The sequence below is a fragment of the Corapipo altera genome, unplaced genomic scaffold (genome assembly GCF_003945725.1).
Source record: "Corapipo altera isolate COAL_440 unplaced genomic scaffold, ASM394572v1 108, whole genome shotgun sequence".
Taxonomy (NCBI): Eukaryota; Metazoa; Chordata; class Aves; order Passeriformes; family Pipridae; genus Corapipo; species Corapipo altera.
In genome coordinates, this window is record NW_020885028.1 from 373,278 (window position 1) to 393,826 (window position 20,549).

Genomic DNA, 20,549 nt, shown 5'->3' on the forward strand with positions numbered 1-20,549 from the left:
CCAGCAGCCGGGTCATTAACAATGTTTATTTCTTTCCTCTTTTTTGTTCCTTTTTTTTTTTGGTCGTTTTTGTGAGTTTTTTCAAAGTACCGTACAAAAAAAAAAATTCCTATTACAGTAACAAATACTGGATTTACATTAGTAAACATCAACGGAAAGAGCAGAGAGCACTACTGCTGGTAACGGACAGCTCGGGGGGGGGGGGGGCAGGTTATTCGTTATTGCATACGCCTAAGAAACTAAAACCTCACACAGCCACCACGTCCTCTCTGAGCACAAACCTGCACCAGCACCCCTTGGGAGGGTTACACGGGGGGTCATGGAGCCCCTCGAGCAGGGACACTGAGGGACAAGTCCCAAACTGTCCCCGGGGAGCAGGAACAGCCACGTTGCACCCATGGCACGGCTCGGTTGGAGGACGTGGGGGGTCACAAGCAGCAAAGCACAGCCCAGCGCCTCCAAACGCGGCACCAGCGGGTTCAGAACGAGCGAAAGCAGCAAAGGACAAATCACAGCGAGCTTATGCCGGGGGAGCAGCGCTGCAGGAGCTCGGGGGCTGGGCTCCCACCCCAGGGAGTAGCAGGGAAAAAGCTGCGTTTCAGGGAGCCGAGTGAAGCACCGTCAGGGAAAGGCAGCCCTGGGGAAGGGCGTCTTCCACCTCGTCGTACACAGGACGTGCGAGCAGAGCCCTGTCGGGGACAGGCCACCAAGTGGGCAGGAATGGCAGTGCTGGAAGTTGCAGAAGGGTCACCATGACACCACCACCACCCTCTGCTCCTGGGGAGGAAGGTACTGCGGCTGTGCAGCAGAAAGGGACAGCACGGGGAGAACTGCAGAAATTCAGCCCAAAGGGTACAAAATCAGGGTAAATTTCCCTGGGCAGCAGAGCCGGGCGAGCAGCAATCGAAGTGTTGACAGGTGACAGCTTGAAGCTGAGACTCTTCCAGATGCTCAGCAAGTCCTGGCATGAGCTGGGAGCAACTCCCCTTGGCAGGACTGGCCCTGAGCTCACCTTGTGGGGTGGTGGGGAAACGTGGAGTCCATGGGATGAGAGGCTGAGGATCCCATCACCTGCAGCCCATCCCGTGGCACAGGGACATGATGGAAGTGCAGGGACAAGCATAGGACCAGCACAGAGTCCCCAGGCTGAAAATGTGCCACAGTGACCAGTGTGGGAGACTGACAGAGCTTTGGGGTGTTGGTGCAGCCCACCCAGCCATTCCACAGACTCCAGTAGGTCACTGGAGAGCACTATGAGGATGGAGCCTTCCTGCCCCATTCCCACATGCTCTCATCTCTCACGCACCCAAGCCCAAAGAATTCCCTTAATTATCCCTGGCAGCATTTCCCAAGTGATCTCTGAAGCCAGCCACTGCAACCACAGCTCCTGCACCCACTGACCTGTCACCTGCACCACAGCATCAAACACCAACAAACCAGACCCAAAAACCAGGGCCCAGAGAGGACATGCAGAGCAGGGAACAGGGGCTGTACAATCGAGCACAGGAGAACTGCCACAAGCAATGGGAAGAGGACGATTGGGCCAGCAATCCCAGCTCCAAAAGGATCTGGGGACCAGCCCAGGGCAAGGCGAGCAGCAGAGCTGGCCAGGGAAGGAGAGACAGCATGGTCCCCAATGCAGGTGGCACATCAAGGACAGGCTGCAGGCAGAGCACAAGCACACAGCACTCTGTGAAGCCAGCAGAGCCCGAGCTGCCACAGGAAACAGAAGCAGCAAAACCCCATCCCTGGGATGCAGCCTCCCAAAGGGAACGAGCCTCTCCCGCAAATCAAGACCAAGAATGTTTTCCTCAAGCCAAGCAGATGAGAGAACCCAGGGAAGCAAATGCCACCACACCCTCAACTCTCAGCTCAGCTTTTAAAGCTCTTCCAGAGCCACCTTGGCTGCCCTCGGGCCCTCTGAACTCGGACACAATGCCCTGCCCACAGCAGGCAGCCCTGCCCCGGACCCCATACAGTACCCATGATTCTAAGTGCTTTGCATACGTAGTTCACCATCATGCAGATACATTTCAGCGTGCCCTGGGCCCAGCAGATCTGTCCTCCTGCAGCAGAGAGGTCCTTCATTCCATGTAGGGCTCGTAGTGTGCGTTGGACTCCAGCCCTCTCCTGCTCGAGCTGCAGGGCCCAGGGCAGCCTGGCAGCTGCTGCCCACGCTGGGGGTGGCAGTGGGGGCTCAGCAAACACCAGCACCAGGGAAGCTCACAAAAAGAACCATATTTACAGAGCTACAGTCCAGCTTCAAACAGGTTACGTGTGCAGAGAGTCACTGAGGCCAGCCGGGAACAACGAGCTGTGCATCCCACAGATCCTGCCAGGAAAAACACGGGTACCAACACGGATTTCACAGCTTCACTGGCACAACTAAAGCAAGAGATCCATCACTAACTGGATCCTCCCTGCCCGGGCAGCAACAGTCCAGAGGTGGTTATGACACTAGGGAATGACGGTGAGGTGGGGAAACCTCAGCTGGGGAGCCCCACGGAGGGTGAGGTTTCTCCTTCCTAAATGAGTCTCTGCATGCAAGAGCAGCAGCCCTCGTACCAGACACCATCACAGCCTGCAAGACCACCAAGGGAAGCGAGACTGAAGGATGCATATGCTGCTCCTCTGCCTCCTCCAGCATCCAGACAGGGAGCCCCTCGGTCCCAGCTGGAGTGCTTCGAGGAATTGGGAATCAAGCTCTGCAGTGATGCATAGCGGGGCGACCTGCCAGCAAGAAGGGGATCTGACCTGCTTATCAGAGAAGGGGAGGGGGCTGTGCTCGCCCCCAGCAATTCAATCATGACTGGATCCCACCTCCTAGAGGCTGGAGCCCGCTGGGAATCAACAGCCCAGCCTTTCTGTCCCATCAGCCAACACGGGTTTCAGCTACTGACCAAGAGGGACATCAGGAACGGTCACAGACATCTCAGAGGCTCTGAAGGAGCAGGAGCACAGAGACTCAACTATACAGGGTGCAAGAGTCCAGAGCCAGAAAGCAGCGCCCTGGGGAGAAGCTGAAGGCAGCTGTTGTGTTGTGCATGGGCTGCTCATCTGGCTGGTGGCTGGGAAAGGACCGGGTGAGCCAGCGTGACATTCAGGGAGTCATTGTGCTGCACCAGGGACGTGTGCTTGTAGTGCAAGACCAGGTCCTTGAGGGAGGCATAGAGGTTGTAGGGTTCAGCAAACCCATAGCCCGTCGCCGTCTTGTAGATCACGCAGTGCTTGGTGTCACCGTCCACCCTGTCAGGGAGACAAAGAGCCTGGGTCAGCAGTGGGACAGAGACAGCAGGGCATGAGCAGGGGCCCCCAAAGCAGCCCGGAGATACACCTGGCCCTGGCAGGAGGAGCCAAGGCAGAGGGGAGACTTTGGGAAAGCCCACTTGACACCTCCAGCACCTGGCGAAGGAAGGGTGGAACCATGTGGGAACACAGCCCTCACCAGCCCCATTCCACATCTGCACAGGGATACTCACACCACGGAGCAGGCGTAGCATCCCTTCTGGCTGCTTTCACGGATCAGGAAGGTGCCATCCCTCTTGCCACACAGCATCTCCTCTGCCTGCACGCGGTTGATCTTCCCCACGTACCACGTTCGCTCCTCGTGGTGGGGCAGCTCCTCTTCATCATCCATCATGGAGTACTGGCTGCAATGGACCATAGGCAGGGTCAGACTCCCTCAGTTTGGGCACCCAGATCTCCCCCACACTGCTGCTGCCACCACCCATTCCGGCAGGGAAGACTCCTCAGCTCCCACGCAGGGAGCTGGGAGGTGCCCACGGCCTCGGTGCAGGTAGAACCTGCACTCCCACACAAGCAGGGACAGGGACACTCACTCCTCCGTCTCGTTCTTGATGCCCAGCCACTCGTTGATCTTCTTCTGTCGGGCACCCTTCTGTGTGAGCCATCTGGGGGAGGAAAGGCAGAGCTCAGCCCAGGCCAGGGCTCCAGGGCACGGTCATCACCAGAGGGCAGCAGCCACCCCTCTAAGGGCCCGCCGAGCCCCGTGGCCACGCTGCAGAGTTCACTCCTGCACCAAACAGGCTCTGCAGAGTTCACTCCTGCACCAAACAGGCTCTGAGCCAGTCCAATGAGCCCCAAAGCCCTCGAAGAGCCAGCTGGATGGCTCCCGGGCTGTGCTGGAGGGGTGCTGGAGGGGAGCTACATACACCAAGTACTGGTCCCGCAGTTTGCGCAGCTGCATGAGGTCTGGCTTGAGGCTGTTCATGCGCTTGTCGATCTCCCGGTTCTCTGAGGCTTGCTTCTTCAGGTCCTGCTCCAGCTTCATCTTGCTGTCGTGGATCTCTGTGATGCGAGACTTGAGCTTCTCCGAGTTCATGAGGATCCTGGGAGAAAGAGGGGGGCTGTAAGCCAGAGTGGGGGAGGCAGAGGAGGCTGCTTGCCAGCTCCAGCCCACAGCACACTGCTGAGAGACAAGGACTGTGCATGCCTTGGCTCTGTGCTGGGCCAGGAGGATCCTTCCAGCTCCTGGAGCCCTTCCCCAGGCAGGGCAGGTCTCCATCTCCCCCATCCTCACCGTTGCACCTCCTTCTCATTGCCCTCCCGCCGGAAGCGCTCTATGTACTCCTTGCTGCACTTCTCCTGGGTCTGACACTGCTCCTCAAAGATCTTGATCGTCTCATTGAAGGCCTCGATTGCCGTCCTCTTCATCTGCAGCTCCTGGGGAGAAGGGAGGGGAAAGCTGAGGAACATTTCTGCCCATTCTCATCCTCTCTTCCTCCCTCCCCAAAGCAGCACTGTCCTTGCTGCAGCTAAAATAACCCCCACTTCAAACCCATCCTCTGGGGAGCCCCCTCAAGTCCAGCAGCAGACAAAGAGGGCAGCGGGTGCCCAATCTCTGCCCTCCCCTCTGCACAGCGTGGCAGCTGCCAGCACTCAGGGGGTACGAGGGCAGTCCCTGGGGAAGGCAGTGCCCACGTACCTGGGAAGTGCGTGTGTACTCCTCATACAGCAGGTCGTACTCCCAGCTCTTGTCCTGGTACTGCTGATGATACACCTTCAGCTGCTCCCCAACGGCTTCCACACTATCCTCCTTCACCAGCTGGTCCTGCCATAGGCACAGCCTCACTCAGGACCTGCTCCAGCTGGTCCCATGAAACCCCACCAACCCCGCACGTCTGTCACCCCACAATGCAACGTCCCGGCATGGGGGGAAGGGGTGGGACATTGTCATCTCCCAAAGGAGCAGGGATAGAGGAGCAAGTGCCACTGGTTCAGGCTGTGTTGGCCATCGTGGGCCTGAGGCCCAGGGCTCACCTGCTGGTACTTGGAGATGGGGTAGAGCAGCCTGGTGTCCAGCTTGGCGTTGTACTGGGCGAGCGACTCGTGCCGGTAGTGGGTGATGAGCTCCACCACGGAGCCAAAAGTCAAGGGTTCTGAGAAGCCATACTTCCCTTCCCGGTGGAAGATCTTGATCAGCTTGTTATTGCCTCCCTTCCTGTAGTGGGGAGGGGAGAGGAGAGGGCACTTACCACCACCCCTGCACCCTACAGCAGATGCTCTTGGCATCCCAGCAGCTGGAAGCACAGGAACTCAGACCCACAGTTGCATCCCAGAGTGGCAGAGGATCCCAGTGCCCTACCTGAGCGTGAGTGTGTATTCCCCCTGGATCTTGCTGGAAGCATCACGCACCAAGAAAGTCCCATCCGGTGTGTCCCGTAGCTTCTCGTTCACCTCCTCCCTGCAAGGAACAGGATTGTCACGGCCTGTGACAGGCTCCCCTAAATGCCTCGATGCACAGGGCACCCCAGGCACGAGCTGCCAGTCACCCCCTTACCTAGAAATGTCCCCCCAGTACCACTCAGCATCCTGCAAGGGTGCGCTGTTCCCGTTGGCCAGGCTGGCTGCGCTGGGCTTTGGCTTCGGCGGTTTGGGAGGCAAGGCTGCAAGAGAAGGAAGGTTGAAACTGGGTGAGCCCAAATCCTAGCTCCCCACAGGCAATCCCTTGGAGTGCTGAGTCCCCCTCCCTGCAGTGACTGGCCTGGAAAGCCCCCTTGGCCGCCATGCTACCAGGAGCTACTCCAGGCACATCTGTACCTTGGGCCAGCCTCCAGGCACAGCTGGGCTACCGAAACACCCTCAGCAACCCATTCGTGGGGGCAGAGACTCCACGCCCGCAGAGCATAAACACCAGTGCCTCAGGCCACAAGGAAGGGGCATCTCAGTACCTGGAGGCAACTGTTCCGGCTCCAGCTCCTTCGTCTGCAGGAGTGTCTCCAAAAACAGCACGGAGAAGTCAGGGCTCAGCTCTGGGCTGCAGGGAGAGAGCAGACAAGTTAAGAACAGCAGTTGTGGGGGAGAACAGCAGTGGCACTGCTCCTGTGAGCCCTGGGCAAAGGGGCAGTGGGGGTCAGCTGGTTCACCCCAGCTGCCAGATCCCAGGCTGACACAAAAGCAAGGGCTCTGTCCTGGCTTTGAGTCCCACCCCTGTGTGCTGCCAGCAGTTTAATCCCACAGGCAGGGGCTGCGGGCAGACCTGCTGTTCCAGGCTGGACTCCTCGTCCTGGCAGGCAGCGGCCAGTGCTGGGAACAACTGCTGGAACCAAGGGCCTCACGTACCTGGCGCCAGGCAGCCGCAGGAGCAGGGGGCCGAAGATCTCTCCCAGGGCCCGAGGGTGGAGGCCGTTGCTCTCGGCCCGCTGCGATACCTTCCCCAGATGCCGGAGCAGGAACTGCAGGGTGAGCGTGTTCTGGAGCGGTACCGCAGGCGACTCCAGGGCCAGCAGCAGCTGCTTCCGGCAATTCTCTGGCTGGGGGATCTCTGGGCAGAGAACAAGACATGATGGAAGAGCTGGGATAGCCAGCACTGCTCTCTGCTCCAATGCGTCACAGCGTGGGAGCACTGTCAGCAGCAGGGGCCATTTGCCAGGTTCATAGGGACAGGGCTTATTTTAATACCCCAAACGCGTCCATCCCGTTCCCAAGGCAGACAGGGAAGGCCCTTACCCTGCAGGATGCGAAGGATGTCTCCATGCACGGACACAGGCACCACGGGGGAGGGCAGGTCCTGCAGGTAACCCCGCAGCACCTCGCCCAGGGAGTGCACATCCAAAGGCTCCAGGTCACCCAGGGTCCAATCTGCCAGGGCACAGATTTCCCATGGGTGGTGGGCACAGCACTGGACACCCAGCCAGCAGCTTCAGTGCTATCAGCATCCATCCTGAGACCATCCCACACCTTCCAGCCAGCTACCACGGGACACAGCACCACGAGGGAGCTCAGGCAGCCCTCAGGCAGCCCATGTGACTGAGGATTCCTGGAAGTTCCCTGTACACCCCAAAAACAAGCTGGCTCTGGGAACCCCAGCAATTCCCCTCGGGAAAGGGCAGAGGTCATTTCGGGTGCCCACATAGGAATCTTGCAAACAAGAATCCTGGGCATGCAAGGCTTGGGTGAGAATTTTGCTCCCCACTGCTGGCAGAGCCAAGCAAAGACTGAGCAGCCACACGCTGAACCCAATGGGGATAACATCTCCCTCGAACACAGGGCACAGGATTTTGGGAAGCACGTAAAGCCTGTGCAGCACAGCCAGGGCTGACAGCACTGTGTGGTTGGGGTTTGCAGGAATGTCTGTGGAAGGGGATATGCCAATGTGGTGCTGGATGAGGCCCAAGCCAAGAGGCAGAGAGCTCTGAAGGCTCCCCGGCAAAGACATCAGCTCCGGCACCACAGAGCCACCAAGCTATGAAAGATCCTCCTCTGGTTATTAGGGATGTGACACAGCCAGAGAAGCCTCTGCCAACTCATCAGCAGAGCACCCAAAGAGAGCAGGAGGCAAGCACAGGGGTTCATTTGTTTGCCTGTGAGTCTCCAAGCTGGCACCACATCTCCAGCCCATGGAGGGTGTCAGGAATCCCCCCTCTCCCATCCCTTCCACACGAGGCAGGGACGTGTTGGGACGGGGACAGCCCACCCCCACAGGCAGCATGCCAGGAGTCAGGAACTGCTGAGGACAGGCAGCCTGGCCTGGATTGCATTACTGCTGGCGCTGTCACATCCACTAATCTCCTCCATCTGAGCTGATTCGCCTCCACCGCGCAGAGCTGGTTCTTACCGGTTCTCAGCGCCTGCCTCAGTTCGGAGCCAGATGTCCTGTACAACATCTCACTGTCTAACCCTGGAAGGGGGACACTGCTGTCAGCTCCCAGTGCCAGACGGGCAATGGCTGTGGCACAGCCAACCACGCCTGGACGGTGTCCAAGCCAACTCCCTGCAGATGCTGCTGCAGCCCCCTTGGCCCCCAGGACACCCAGTTCAGTGGCCCCCTTTCTCCACCTTTCTTCCCCTTTCTGGCACAGATCCAGGCTGGAAGCACTTCCCAAACCCCAGCACCCATCCACGGTGTGTAGGTGCTCAGACCCAGCACCCTCACCCCAGGCCTCTGTGCAGGATGACACAGTGGGGTCAAGCCATGCACTAGGGAACAGCAGATCAATCCAGGGAGGAGTGTGAGGGCAGCTGTGTCCTGTGTGTCCCACAGAGCTCAGTCTCCCCCTCTGCCCTCACTGTGGGATTTTGGGATATATCAGTCTTCCCCTGTGCCCTCACTGCTGGATTTTGGGATCTATCAGCCTTCCCCTCTGCCCTCACTGCGGGATTTTGGGATCTATCAGCCTTCCCCAGTGCTCAGCATTACCCCTTACCTTTCTTCTCAATAGCTTCCAGCAGCTTCACCAGGAGCGGCGGAGCAATCTCGGGAGGGCTGAACTGCTCCTGCAAGTCCAGGAGAGGAGACCCTGTAGGAGAGGGAGGGACGGAAGGGCTCACTGCCAGCTCAGCCACCAGCAGCAGAGCAGGGCACAACCAACACAGCCTCCAACAGGAGCCAGGAAAGCTGTGGCCCAGGCAAACGCAGCACAGAGGCTGCAAGGAACCTGTAAGCTGGCCCAGAAACCAGCACAGCACTTGTTGAGCCCAGCTTTGCTCCAACTCCTGACTGGGTGTGCACAAGAGATCCTACTTCTCCCTGCAGAGGCTTGGAGACCCCCAGCCCCCAGGCAGGCAGTGCAGGGGTTACCATGGCTCCTGGAGCTCAGGCTGGGCTGGGTCCCTGTCCAGCACAGGGGCTGTGCAGGGCTGGCAGTGGAGCAGGCCCAGGGAGCTCACTCGCTGTGGTGAGCTGTGTTTAATCCAGAGATTCAGACAGAACGCCATGTCAGCAAATTCCTGCCTTTGATTGCTCGTTTAACATGGAAACCGGCCCTGTGTCTCCCCCTCCCCGTGAGCCCACAGCCTCCTGCAGGCTGCTACAGGGTACAGACAGACAGATAGCCTGTGGCACAGAATTAGGGTCCCCCCCATTCCCGGGGGATCCTTAGCCCCTTGGCGGGTGGTATTTCACTGCCACTTCCAGCAGATCTCGAGACTCTGGCTCCAGGCACCCCCTCCCCCTGTGCATGCCGGGGCAGGAGCATGCAGGCCTGGCCAGGCTGCTGCCAGCAGGAGGTTTGCCGAGGGATGAGCGGTGCCATCCTGGTTCCAACTGAGCACCAGTCGGTGCAGGAGGCTCCTCCGGGCTGGTCCACAGCACCAGGCAGCCCTTGGGCAGCCCACGGTGGGTGAGGACACCCAGCACACTCCACTCTGCAGAGGCAGAGCCAAAAGGTTGCGAAACAGCTCCGTTGTCATGGATCTGACCCGAACTCGCCTGGTGTGGTCTCACCACGAGGTGCAGCAAGCTGAGACTCCACACCCGGTTGAGCCTCCTGCACCCACAGCCTCGTGGGGAGACAGAGCACCCATGGATAGGGAAGCACATGGGGTGGGTACCCAGCAGCTCTGCTGGACGGTGGCAGGGAGGGGGCCAATCTCCCACCAGAACGAGCCCCTGGGCACAGGAAGGGGCCCAGTGTGGTGCTGGTCAGGGTGGGGAAGCAGCAGGCAAGCTGCCAGGCTGGCAGCTCCCAGTCTGACCCTTGGGAAGGGCTGAAGGGAGAGTAAATGCTGGTGCTGCCCACGTGGCCCGGCTGGGAATGCGCTGCTTCAGCAGGGAGCAGCTTGTCCTTTTTTTATCAGGCAGCCTGTGCCGGAGCCAGCAGCGACTCCTGAGCCTGCCGGGCCTCCAGGCTGGGCTGCCACGAACAAGGCTGCTCTCAGCACTGCTCCCAGTTCAGCCCGGGCAGCTGTGGAAATATTTCCGAGCCGCATTTTCCGCCCATGTTCTCTGCGGAAAGCAAACACCATCAGCTCGTAAATCCACTGGCACAACACGCTGGCTCTCCTGTTCAGCAGGGCCAGCCCAGCTCCCGGGGGCTGCGTGACTGAGTGTGGTGCTGGCCCTGCTCCTCCAGTGACACTGCGGGGTTCAGGGAGCCCGGCCAGCCGGGGCAGGACCCGGGAAGCACGGCATGAGCTCCGTGGGGCAGCCAGGAGACGGCTCTGCATCTCCCAAAATGCAGCCTGTGAAGAAACAACACAGGCTTGGCTCAAGTGCAGTTTCTCCGATGCAAAAATGTGTCTCCCCAGCAGAACACTGAATACAGAAATACAGACTATTCTGAGTTGGAAGGGACCCACGAGGATTGTTGAGTCCAGCTCTTAACTGAACGGCCCATATCAACACACAGGCCGAGTGTAACATGGTCTGGGTGTCTGAAGTGCCACCCTGCAGGCCCTGGCTGTGCCCAGAGAGGAGGCTGGCTATGGGGATGCACCCACAGGGGAGAGGGACAGGGCTGGCACCCTCCTCATGTGCCCCGGTACCCCATCCTCCCTCCCCACAGACAGGTTGGCTTTTATTTTCCTTTCCAATTCCACCTTTTCAATGTGTCAGGAGTTTTGGAACATATCTTGTTCCACACCCCAGAGATTATACCAGCAGCTCTGACCACCCAGACACACCTCCACTGAGCCCTCCTTGAGGAGAAGAGAGCCGACAGTGACAGCCCTTGAAGGAGCACGGGGCTGGACACAGGCAAGGCCAGTACATCCAGCACAGAGTCTATCCCAGGTTTCTTGGAAAGGCAGGTTGTGAGCGGAATGACTCAGGTCAGGGCTCTCCCTGACAACCCAAACGCTCACATGGCCCAGCACCATTCCCACCCTCCAGAGATGTTTCCTGGGGCCACCCCTCCGGCTCCGGCAGCAGGAGCAAGTGAGGCAGCTGCAGGCAGTTCTGCACCAGCCCCACCACCCTGGTTTTGTAAGACCCCAGAGGTGTTTCACACAGCTAGAAGCATGTGATGGATAGTTGTGACTCTCAGGCACAGGGGGGATGCAGGACTGAGAACATGCTGTGACATTCACCAGCTCCTGCTGCTGCCCCCAGTCCTCCTGTGTGCACCTGCACAAGATCTTCTGCAAGGCATGGGAAGGCAAAGTGTGGCTGTCACTCCTCACTTGGAAGGTACCTTAAAGTCCATCTTGTTCCACCCCCTGCCATGGGCCAGGGACACCTTCCATTATCCCAGGTTGTTCCAAGCCCTGTTCAACCTGGCCGTGGACACTTCCAGGGATGAGGCAGCCACAGCTTCTCTGGGCAACCTGTGCCACCCTCAGAGTCAAGAACTTCTTCCTAACTTCTAATCTAAATCTCTCTTCTTATAATTTAAAACCTCCCCCTTGTCCTATCAGTATGTGCCTGTATAAGAAGTCTCTCTTCTTTTTTCCTTTTAAGTACTGGAAGGCCACAATAAGGTTTCTCCAGAGCCTTCTCTTCTGCAGGCTGAACGCTCCCAGCTCTCCCAGCCTGTCTCCATGGCAGAGGTGCTCCAGCCCTTGGAGCATCTTCATGGCCTCCTCTGGACTAACTCCAACAGGGCCATGTCTCTCCTGTGCTGTGGACCCCAGACCTGGAGGGAGTAATCCAGGTGGAGTCTCACAAGGGTAGAGTAGATGAGGGGAACCCAGGGGCTGGTGAACCCCTGTCATGGGGTTTATGTGCCTGGGAAGAAAAAACCACAGGCAAAGGGCAGGCAGCTGCCACAGCTCCACAAGCAGGGTTGAGGTACATTGGCTTTCCTGGACCAGATCCGTGCCAAGCCCAGTGCCAGCTGGGAGGCAGCTGCAGGTGCAGGACAGCCCATGCCCAGCCCCAGGGTGGCTGCCCAGCCCCAGAGAGGGCCCTGCGACCCACGGGGAGGGTTGGTTGCCAGGCAGACAAGCAATTAGCTCCAGTTCGCAGAAGTGCTCTTTTAGACCCTGACTTTTCTCCTCTTGCCTAGAGACAAGTAATTGTGTCTCTCAGCAGGGCTGAGCAGCTCTTGGCAGGGAGCACTGCCCCAGGCACTGCAGAGGCGGGGAGCTGGTGGCTGGGAGAGGTCAGGGTTTCTCCTGAAGGGAGGGAGTAGGGCAGAACTGAGTGGAGCAGGGACCAAGGGCCACAGGGATCCTGGGCAGTTGCAGGACAGAGAGGGAGAAGGATCTTGCAGAGGTACGAGCAGGACAAGGCTTGCTCCAAGAAGTTCTGTTGAGCAAGTTGAGGAGGAACAACATGCTTTTCTCTGGGCTAGGACTGAGTCTGAGCCCACAACCCCCAGGCAACTCAACTGTGCAGCTGCTGAGCCAATGCTGTCCTGCAAAGCCACTCACACACTCTCCTCTGTCACACATCAGGAATGGAGTTGTCCTGAAGCCAACACAGCACACAGCAGGGCTTACCTTGCTCCACAGCCTCCGGCAGCCGGCAGCCGCTGCCCCCAGGCGTGGCAGGCAAGGGTCTCTGCACTCGGGGCCGGTGAGAAGGGACCGAGATCTTCACTGGCCCCACGTACTCCACGTAGGTGCCAGGGAAGTCCCCCTTCTGCTTGGTCCGCTCGTTGACACCCAGGATCCACCCAATCTGGTTGGGGGTCTGCTCATCCCCGTCTTTGAAACCCAGGGACTGCAGGGCCCCCTTGCTGACGACCAGGATGTCCCCGGGTAGCAGGTCGATATCCTCCTCGCGCTCCTTGCGGTAGGGGTAGAGCGCTCGGTACTGGAAGCCGTCGGTGCTGCCCATCCTCTCTGCCGGGGGGAGGGGAGAAGGGCTCTGAACAGTCAGACAGTACGTTTCAGGCAGGAGAGGAGGGTCCTCAGAGGCAGTTCTCCCCCATCAGCACTCTGAATGTCTCTGTGTGAAACAGCACCCCAGGAGCCTAGTCCGGGTGTCACGGAGCTCTTTAGGTGCAGCCCCTTTTCCTGAGCTTGAAACCACGATTCAGCCAAATTATGGAGCAAAGGGAGAAGGAGACAAACATAATCCAGCACTGGTGAGCGGGCATGCAGCAAGGAAACCCGAGGTCAGGGTCTGTTTCACCAAAAAAGAAGTGGGTTTCTTGGAGTCTGGGAGGCTTCAGGTCCAGAACAGTGTGTCGTGCTACGTCCCCCTTCCCAGTACCTGCAAAGAGAAGAAGACTTGTCACTGCACAGCCAGGCACCCCACACCCTCCTGATACACCAACATTCAAACTAGAGGTTCACCCGAGAGAGGCAGGACTCGTTTCTCTCCTACCTACCAGCTGATGCTGAGCCCTGAATCCAACCAGGACATGCTAATCCTGATTTCCACTCCCCAAAGCAACAGAGGAGCCAGTGGCTGCAGGCAGGAATGCCACCTCCTCTCTGCTACAGCCAGGCACCAGTTCTGCATCTTAAAGAGGTTCACTCCTGCTTCTTCAGCTTACCCTCCTCGAAACACTTATGCAAACAAGGAGACAACGAGTGAGACAAAACAGCCTTTATGCAGGATAACTTTCGCATACAGAAAAGGATGACCCTGCACTCACCAGCTGCAGGCCCTGAATAGGAGCAGAACAAACAGATTTAACCTTTCCTTGTAAAATCCATTAAATTTCACAGTTCACCTTTATATCTCACCACAAAATCCCCCACAAAGGCATCTTCTGAAGGGAGCTGCCCACAAATGTAGGTTAACCAAGCTTTCAGCAAAAGGCTTTCGAGAGGTGCTGCCATTCCCACAGAGCAGCACTTCAAAGCTTTGCTCAGAGCTAAAAGTCAATTTTTGAACTTTTCAAAAGCACCAACAGCATCAAGTGCAGGCACGGGTTCCTTTTGCAGGGATGGAGGCGAGAGGAGTTAAAATAATCTTTAGAAGCCTTCAAGTCTACTTAGATCTCCTAACTGCCCTTCAGCTATTCAGAGAGAAATTGAATATGCTACCTGCCGTGCCCAGAAATCCACCAAAAAGAATAAACCTGGGTTATAACATGTTGCTGAAGAGATGTACGAGCTGGGGCATTCCCACCAGCCAGGCACGTCCTCTTTTCCCATCCCTTCCTGGCTGCACAGGCCAGTTTTCCACCTCCCCCAGGCAAATCCCAGCATTCCAGGATTTGCACAAGGCACCGGGGCAGCCAGAAATCAGCCTTCCCAGGGACACCTTGGGCCCACTGAAACGCTGCAGGTCCTACTAACAGCTTGAAGTCTGCTTTGGCCCAGAAACCACCAAACCCAGCTCAAAACTCTTGAGTCTCATCTGAAAAGTATTAGTGAGCAGGAAGGCTCTTCTCAGAGCTGCAGGAGCCTGGGCAGAGAGGGAGGGGAGGAGGCAAAGGAAGCCAGGACACCCTTCCCAGCGGGGTCAGTGCACAACCAAGTGTGGCACAAAGCCAAGGCTGCTCTGACCGTGGGTTAGACTCTGCTGAGAGAGACCAACAGTGGTGATCTGCAGGATTTTAAAAATAACCCTTCTTGGCCAGCAGTACGTTACAGTTCATATCAGCTACAAAGCCTTCTTCCCTGCTGTGTGGGGTGTCACCCCGCACATGCCACCAACCCCTGCACGTGCTGCCACAAAGTCTGAAGATCGGGGTAAGTCCCCTGAGAGGAGCCAGTTCCACCTCTCCACAGCCAGGCTCTCCAGCCTGGCACCACACTGAGGGCTCCTTCCCTTGACAAGGACAAAAGGCACAAAAAGGCCATGGCACAGGAAACCTGTGAAGCAGCCAGAGCCTGCACCGCCTGCTTGAGCTCGGGCAGGAGTCCCAGCCAGGTTGTCTTTGCCATGAATGAACAGGCGCTGCCTGCAGGGAGGTGAGGTACTTGCGGCCAGAGGCGGGTGGGGAACAGAATTAAGCCTGATCCAGGTTGCCAGAGAGCTTCTTCAGAGCTCCAAGAGCAACACCAGGCTGCAAGTCTCATGGAGAGCTCCTGGGGAGGTCTCTTGTGTTCCTAGGGGAAGCAGCACATCCCAGTATGGCTGCCATGAGAGCTGCCACCATGCTGGGATTCAGCTGCAGCAGAGCCTGCATCTCCCCAATCCAACCAAGCCCCAGCCAGGAAAATATTACTTCATAATCCAGAGCATAAAGAGAGATTTACGGCCAGGCTCACTGGTTGCCCCTCTGAACGCTGCCTGTCGAGGAGTCGCAGCACCACAGGCACTGTCTGAGTGCCAAGGGTCTGGGCGGGAATGGTGCCGGCAGCTCCTCCTCCTCCCAGAGAGGACAGACACCAGAAGGCACCCAGAGGCAGCAGAGCCCAAACCCAGCTGGGTTGATGCTCCCCCTCAGGCACCCCCCAAGCTCCTGCCTGCAGATCCCAGCCCCGACTCCTGGCGCCTCTGACAAGCCGGTGCAGCCGAAGAGGTTGGAAGGACAGAACGCTCAGCCCTGGCAAACTCGTTCAGTAGCTTTTAAAAGCAGATTTGCGTGGAGGGGTGGGAAGAGAAGAGTGACTTGGGAGCACCGAGTGTGTCCACGGAGCAGGTCCTGCAGCTTCTTCCAACCAACTCCTTCCACAGCCTTGTTCCCTGGGGTAGGAACGCAGAGGTAGTTCTGTGCCACTCTGCTCTCCACAGCCCAGAGGGTCACCGGGCACATGCAACAATCCAGAGGACTTAAAGCCAGGCTGGTCCTGGAGCAGTCTCACCTGCCTTCCCCACGCTCAGACCACATGGGCATCAAGTGCTCTGCGAGGAGCCCCCCTGGAAATCCAAATCCACATGGTTAATCCAGTGCCGTCCCCTCCAGGGGGAACAGTTGTCCTCTGTCCTACCACAGACCTAGCGAGTAGCTTCCTTGGCCAAGCCAATGGCCAGGAAAGCTCTGCACCCTCGGAGTGCAGCTGACCGAGTCTGCGTGTCTCTGTGGATTGGGAACACGCTTCCCAAAGCTCTGGAACAGTTCTTTGCAGGGAAGGCAGGGCCAAGAGCCTGGGACACGCACGAGCCTGTCAGCTGGAAGCACACCTCTGAGCAGGGGAGAGGGAGCAGCCTGCCAAAAGATTTCGGCTGGGCCCAGCTCCAGGTTTGCTCGGATCTCGGAGAAGAACCTCATGTGTCTGTGCTGGCAAGCACTTGCTTAAGGCTGCTCTGCAAATCCCATGCATCAGACAGCTAAATACCTTTGGTAAATCTATCTCAGCACCCAGAAACAATCCCCCGATTCATTAACTGCTGTCAATACTTTCTTTGTTTAATGCATCGGTTTGAAACAAAAAACACATTACGAGTCTTTTTGTGTGTGCCCAGCACATAAATAAAAGCATCTTAACGTTTTAAATGTGGTTCCTGTGCTTTTTCACCCAGCTCCAAATGCAGCTCAAAGTGCAGCTTGACTTGAAATAAGACTGAGTGTTGCTTTCCCTCCAGTGAGGGGAAAGAATGCCTAAAAATATTTAAAAGAAGAAGATGCCTACACCAATCTACACAGCCCAAAACCTCTCCAAGTTACATCAGATCCTCAGCGAGCTAAACAAACAGCAAATCAGGTTTTGAACTGCACGTTTCAGACAATAAGAACAAACTTTTCTTTTAATAAAAAGAGAAAATAGGACAACAGAAAGATAAAAATGGACAGGGAATTGCCTGCTATCGTGACATCTGCTGCTGCATCACATCCTCCTGATTTACACAGCCAGGGAGGCTCCTGCCCATGGCCACGAGCTGCCCTTTCCCAGGGACACAGAGCATTTACTGCTCATGCTTGAGTTTCATTAAGTATTTTGCTTTGTTCACACCAAAGCCCAAGGAAGTGAAGGAATATCTGGAACATTTCACAGAAAAGGTCAATGTCATGGTTAGCAGGGATCTGAGGAGCTGGGTAAATACCTGCCTTGGGATGACTGATACCCTTCTTTTGGGAGACACCTGGAGGTCCCACTGACCTCCTCAAAGGCTGAAGCACCTCAGGTATTGTGCACACCTACTCCAAAACTTCTCATGCTGTCCAGAGGCTTCTGACATCCAACTTTTTTGCTGAGCTGAAGCGCGTCTTCTCTTAACCACCTCAGAAACTTTCTCCTCTTCCCTGCAAGAGTTTTTTATTTGGCCAGAGACTTCTATATGCCAGCAGCGAGCAGAGAAGGACCCAGTGCCCTACACCAGCCCCACCACCTCACTCCAGGCGGCCATTACCCCACCTCCCAAGCTGCAAGAACACAATTCCATTTTCGGAGCATTCATGAAGCTGGGTTTAGGGATATATAAACCCAGGAGCTGTATTTTGGCTCCTTCTCTCAAAAAATACAGTTCTAAAAAAAACCTGAGTACATGAAAAAAAAAAAAAGTCCGACTGTTCTCGCTAACTTATCTGCTTAAAATCACATTCCCCGGGGTATTTGGAATTTATATGATTTATTAGCAGCCCTGTACAGCTCAGCAATCACATGAAGTAACCAAGAGGTAAGAAGCACCCACATTAGCAGACCAGCACTATTTGCGCGTTGGTGAGAGAGCCAAGACCTTCCAGCTTGAGAAACCCACCGTCCCCTTCCTCTGTTTGCTTTTTATCTTCCATTACTCGGCTGCTCCAGCTCCAAGCCACAGCTCCAGAGATTCCCAGAGGAATTAAAAGAGCCCGTGATATTATAAATACTCTTTTTTCATAGTAAACACCCTCAGCACCCGGCGCTCTGACACGGCTCCAAACTGGCTCCGACAAACCACTCTGCTCCTTGCCACATTCCAGATGAATTTCCAGCACTTTCCCTTCCAAACCCAGAGCTTTTGTCCAGCGAGACCCAACTGTGGGCAGAAAAGGATTTTCCTGTGTGCCTAAACCCTTGTTCCAGCAAGTTAAAAACGGAGGGGTTTGGGGCAGGGGACCAAGTTTAGGGGAAATGAATCCACGCCATGAATCGCATGGCCAAATGGAAGCACGATCTGCCCACGTCAAAGGGTGTCGCCAAAGAAACCAAACCATGCCTTGGACTTTCCCACATGGTGGATGACTAGAGCAGAGGCCAATCCAGCCTTGGGGACGCACTGGGGCGGGGGAATGGCCAGGAAAGCAGTGATTTAGGCTATATTTACTCAGCTGTCTCCATGCCCTGCTCTCACAGAGAAAGTCACAGGGCCAGTTCCCCAGTGGTTCCAAGAGCTGCTTGGGAAATCAAAGCTGCGCATTAATGGGAGGAGAGGCAGCTGTGCCTCCACCAAAAGGCAACACTGGAGCCACCCCAGCTCCTTCAGATCCCATTTTAGATAGGTTTCACCCCTGGTTTCATTCCCTATTGAGCAGAGACCCCCAGTTTGGGAGGTGCATGACCACAGGAATCATCCTCCTCAAGGGGCTGAGAAACACCCGCAGAAGAAGAAGAAATGCAGTGACCAACCTCCCTGGGAACAGTGGGACTTGGCTCATCCCAAAGCCAGGGTTTGGGGCAACTGTGTCAAGAGAGAGCAAAGCCACCCCCAAGGCAGAACTCCGGCATATCCAGCCAGACAGGGGTACCAGCTCTAGCCCGGGGTCTGCTGGGGCTGAACTGCCCCCGGGCGGGGGGGAACAGTGGTGGGACCCCCACAGGCTGCTCTTCTCTGGCTCTGCCACCCCAAAAGGGTGCCTAAGACCCCCAGAAAGGGGGGAAATGTACCCTGCTGAGGGTGATCCCTAAACTGGCATCACTGCGGGGGAAATGGCACAGGGGAACCCCTGATGGCACTGCTGGGATGGAAACAGTACGGAGAAACTGGGGGGGAAAACAGGCCCTTCACGGGGAGGGGAAAGGGACAGTCTGCGAGGATCAGTGGGGGCACAGCCCCTGCACGGGGAGGGGACAGGGACAGCCCGAGGGGGGGTCGTGGGGCACAGTCCTGCAGTGGGAACGGGGCAGGGACAGGCTCGGGGGTGTCCTGGCCCGGGGGTGTCTCTGCCCTGGCAGCGGGACACCCCGCGCTAACACTTCCCACATGCCTGGCCACATCCGCGAGGGCCGCCCCAGCACGGACAGAGCCCCGGCCCGGGGCCCACCCCGAGGGTCCCCGCCAGGCCCCGGGGGCGCCTCACGCTGAGGGGGTCCCGGCGCCGGCCCTGGTTCCGATTCTGGCCCCTCACCCCGATCCCCCCTCTCTCGATCCCCCAGTCCCGGCCCCGTCCCACCTCTCCGCCGGCTCCATCCGCCGCCGCTCGGCTCCAGCCCCGCTCCGCCGCCTCCGGCCCGGCCCAGCCTGGGACAGGCCCGAGCGCCGCCGGAACGGCCCGAACCCGCCCCGGAAACAGCCGAGCGAGGACGGAACGTCCCGAACCTTCTCCGGAAATACCCGAGCAGGGACGGAACGGCCTGAAGATTAGGCCCCGCCCCCTCTAGCCGTTCGGCCGCCGTCGAGGCCCCGCCTCGGAAAGAGCCGAAGGGGCCCGAAGGGAGACGCGGCGGCGCCCCCTGGCGGCGGAACGAGACAGCGGGGAGGGCACCGCATCAGGATAGAACGGGGACAGCATCGGGATTGGACCGGGATAAAACGGGCATAAAACCGGAACAGAACCGGGATAACACCGGGATAGCACCGAGATAGAACGGGGATAGCACCGAGATAACACCAGGATAGCACCGGGATAGAACTGGGATTGGACCGAGATAAAACCGGGATGGAACCGGGATAGCACCGAGATAGAACGGGGATAGCACCAGAATAGTACCGGGATAGAATCGGGATAGCACGGGATTGGACCGGGATAGCACCGAGATTGCACCAGGCATCGGGATGCACCGGGATTGCACGGGGATAGAACTGGGATTGTTCTGGGATAACACCAGGATTGGACTGGGATAGCACTGGCATAGCACCAGGATTATAGCAGGATTGCACCAAGATAGCACCGAGATAGCATCAGGATTGTACTGGGATAGCACTAGCATTACACCAGGATTGGACTGGGATACCACCAGGATAGCACCGGGATTGCCCTGGGATGGCACCGGGACTGTACCGGGCATGGGGCACAACACCGAGCACTGGGCATGGGTCATGGCACCGGGATTGTGCTGGGCACTGGGATTACACTGGGAATGGGGCACAGCACAAAGCACCGGGACTGCTCTGGTCACCGAGTATGGGACATGGACCCGGGCATGGGGCACCGGGCACTACACCAAGCACAGGGCACACACAGACCTGGGAACGGGCCTTGGCACCAAGCACGGGGCACCACACTGGGTGTAGGTCACAGGGCACCAGGCACTGCACCCGGGATCTGGGACACTGCCGCAGGCATGGGGCACAGCACAGGTAGACACAGGGCACTGCACTGGGCACTGGCACTGCACGGGGGACTGGGCACCGCACCAGTCATTGCACTGGGCACCCACAGCCAGAGCCCAGTGCCGGAGCCAGGCCAGGTGCCAGCCATGCCGGTGCCACTGGCACAGCC

At 57.6% G+C, this 20,549-nt stretch overlaps 1 protein-coding gene across 1 annotated transcript; it reads right to left on the reverse strand.

Moving 5' to 3' along the window:
* Nucleotides 1–62: 62 nt before the first annotated feature.
* Nucleotides 63–19,382, reverse strand: PIK3R2 (phosphoinositide-3-kinase regulatory subunit 2). The gene is made up of 16 exons (XM_027668140.1): nucleotides 19,281–19,382; nucleotides 12,622–13,339; nucleotides 8,667–8,759; nucleotides 8,078–8,140; nucleotides 6,970–7,101; nucleotides 6,583–6,784; nucleotides 6,192–6,277; nucleotides 5,801–5,906; nucleotides 5,606–5,704; nucleotides 5,281–5,461; nucleotides 4,946–5,071; nucleotides 4,541–4,683; nucleotides 4,173–4,349; nucleotides 3,840–3,911; nucleotides 3,480–3,650; nucleotides 63–3,246 (listed from the first exon to the last, which is right to left on the reverse strand). Exons 2-16 carry the CDS (start codon nucleotides 12,959–12,961, stop codon nucleotides 3,054–3,056), a joined length of 2,184 nt encoding a protein of 727 aa, XP_027523941.1. The 5' UTR covers nucleotides 12,962–13,339; nucleotides 19,281–19,382; the 3' UTR covers nucleotides 63–3,053.
* Nucleotides 19,383–20,549: the final 1,167 nt, after the last annotated feature.

Excerpts from the sequence above, each read along its gene's own strand:
- PIK3R2 (XM_027668140.1), bottom strand. The coding sequence starts at position 12,961 with ATGGGCAGCACCGACGGCTTCCAGTACCGAGCGCTCTACCCCTACCGC. Across the intron at positions 8,760-12,621 it reads GCCGGAGGCTGTGGAGCAAG|GGTCTCCTCTCCTGGACTTG; the intron begins GTAAGCCCTGCT and ends CCTCTCCTACAG. Across the intron at positions 4,350-4,540 it reads AATGAGAAGGAGGTGCAACG|GATCCTCATGAACTCGGAGA; the intron begins GTGAGGATGGGG and ends TCTTTCTCCCAG.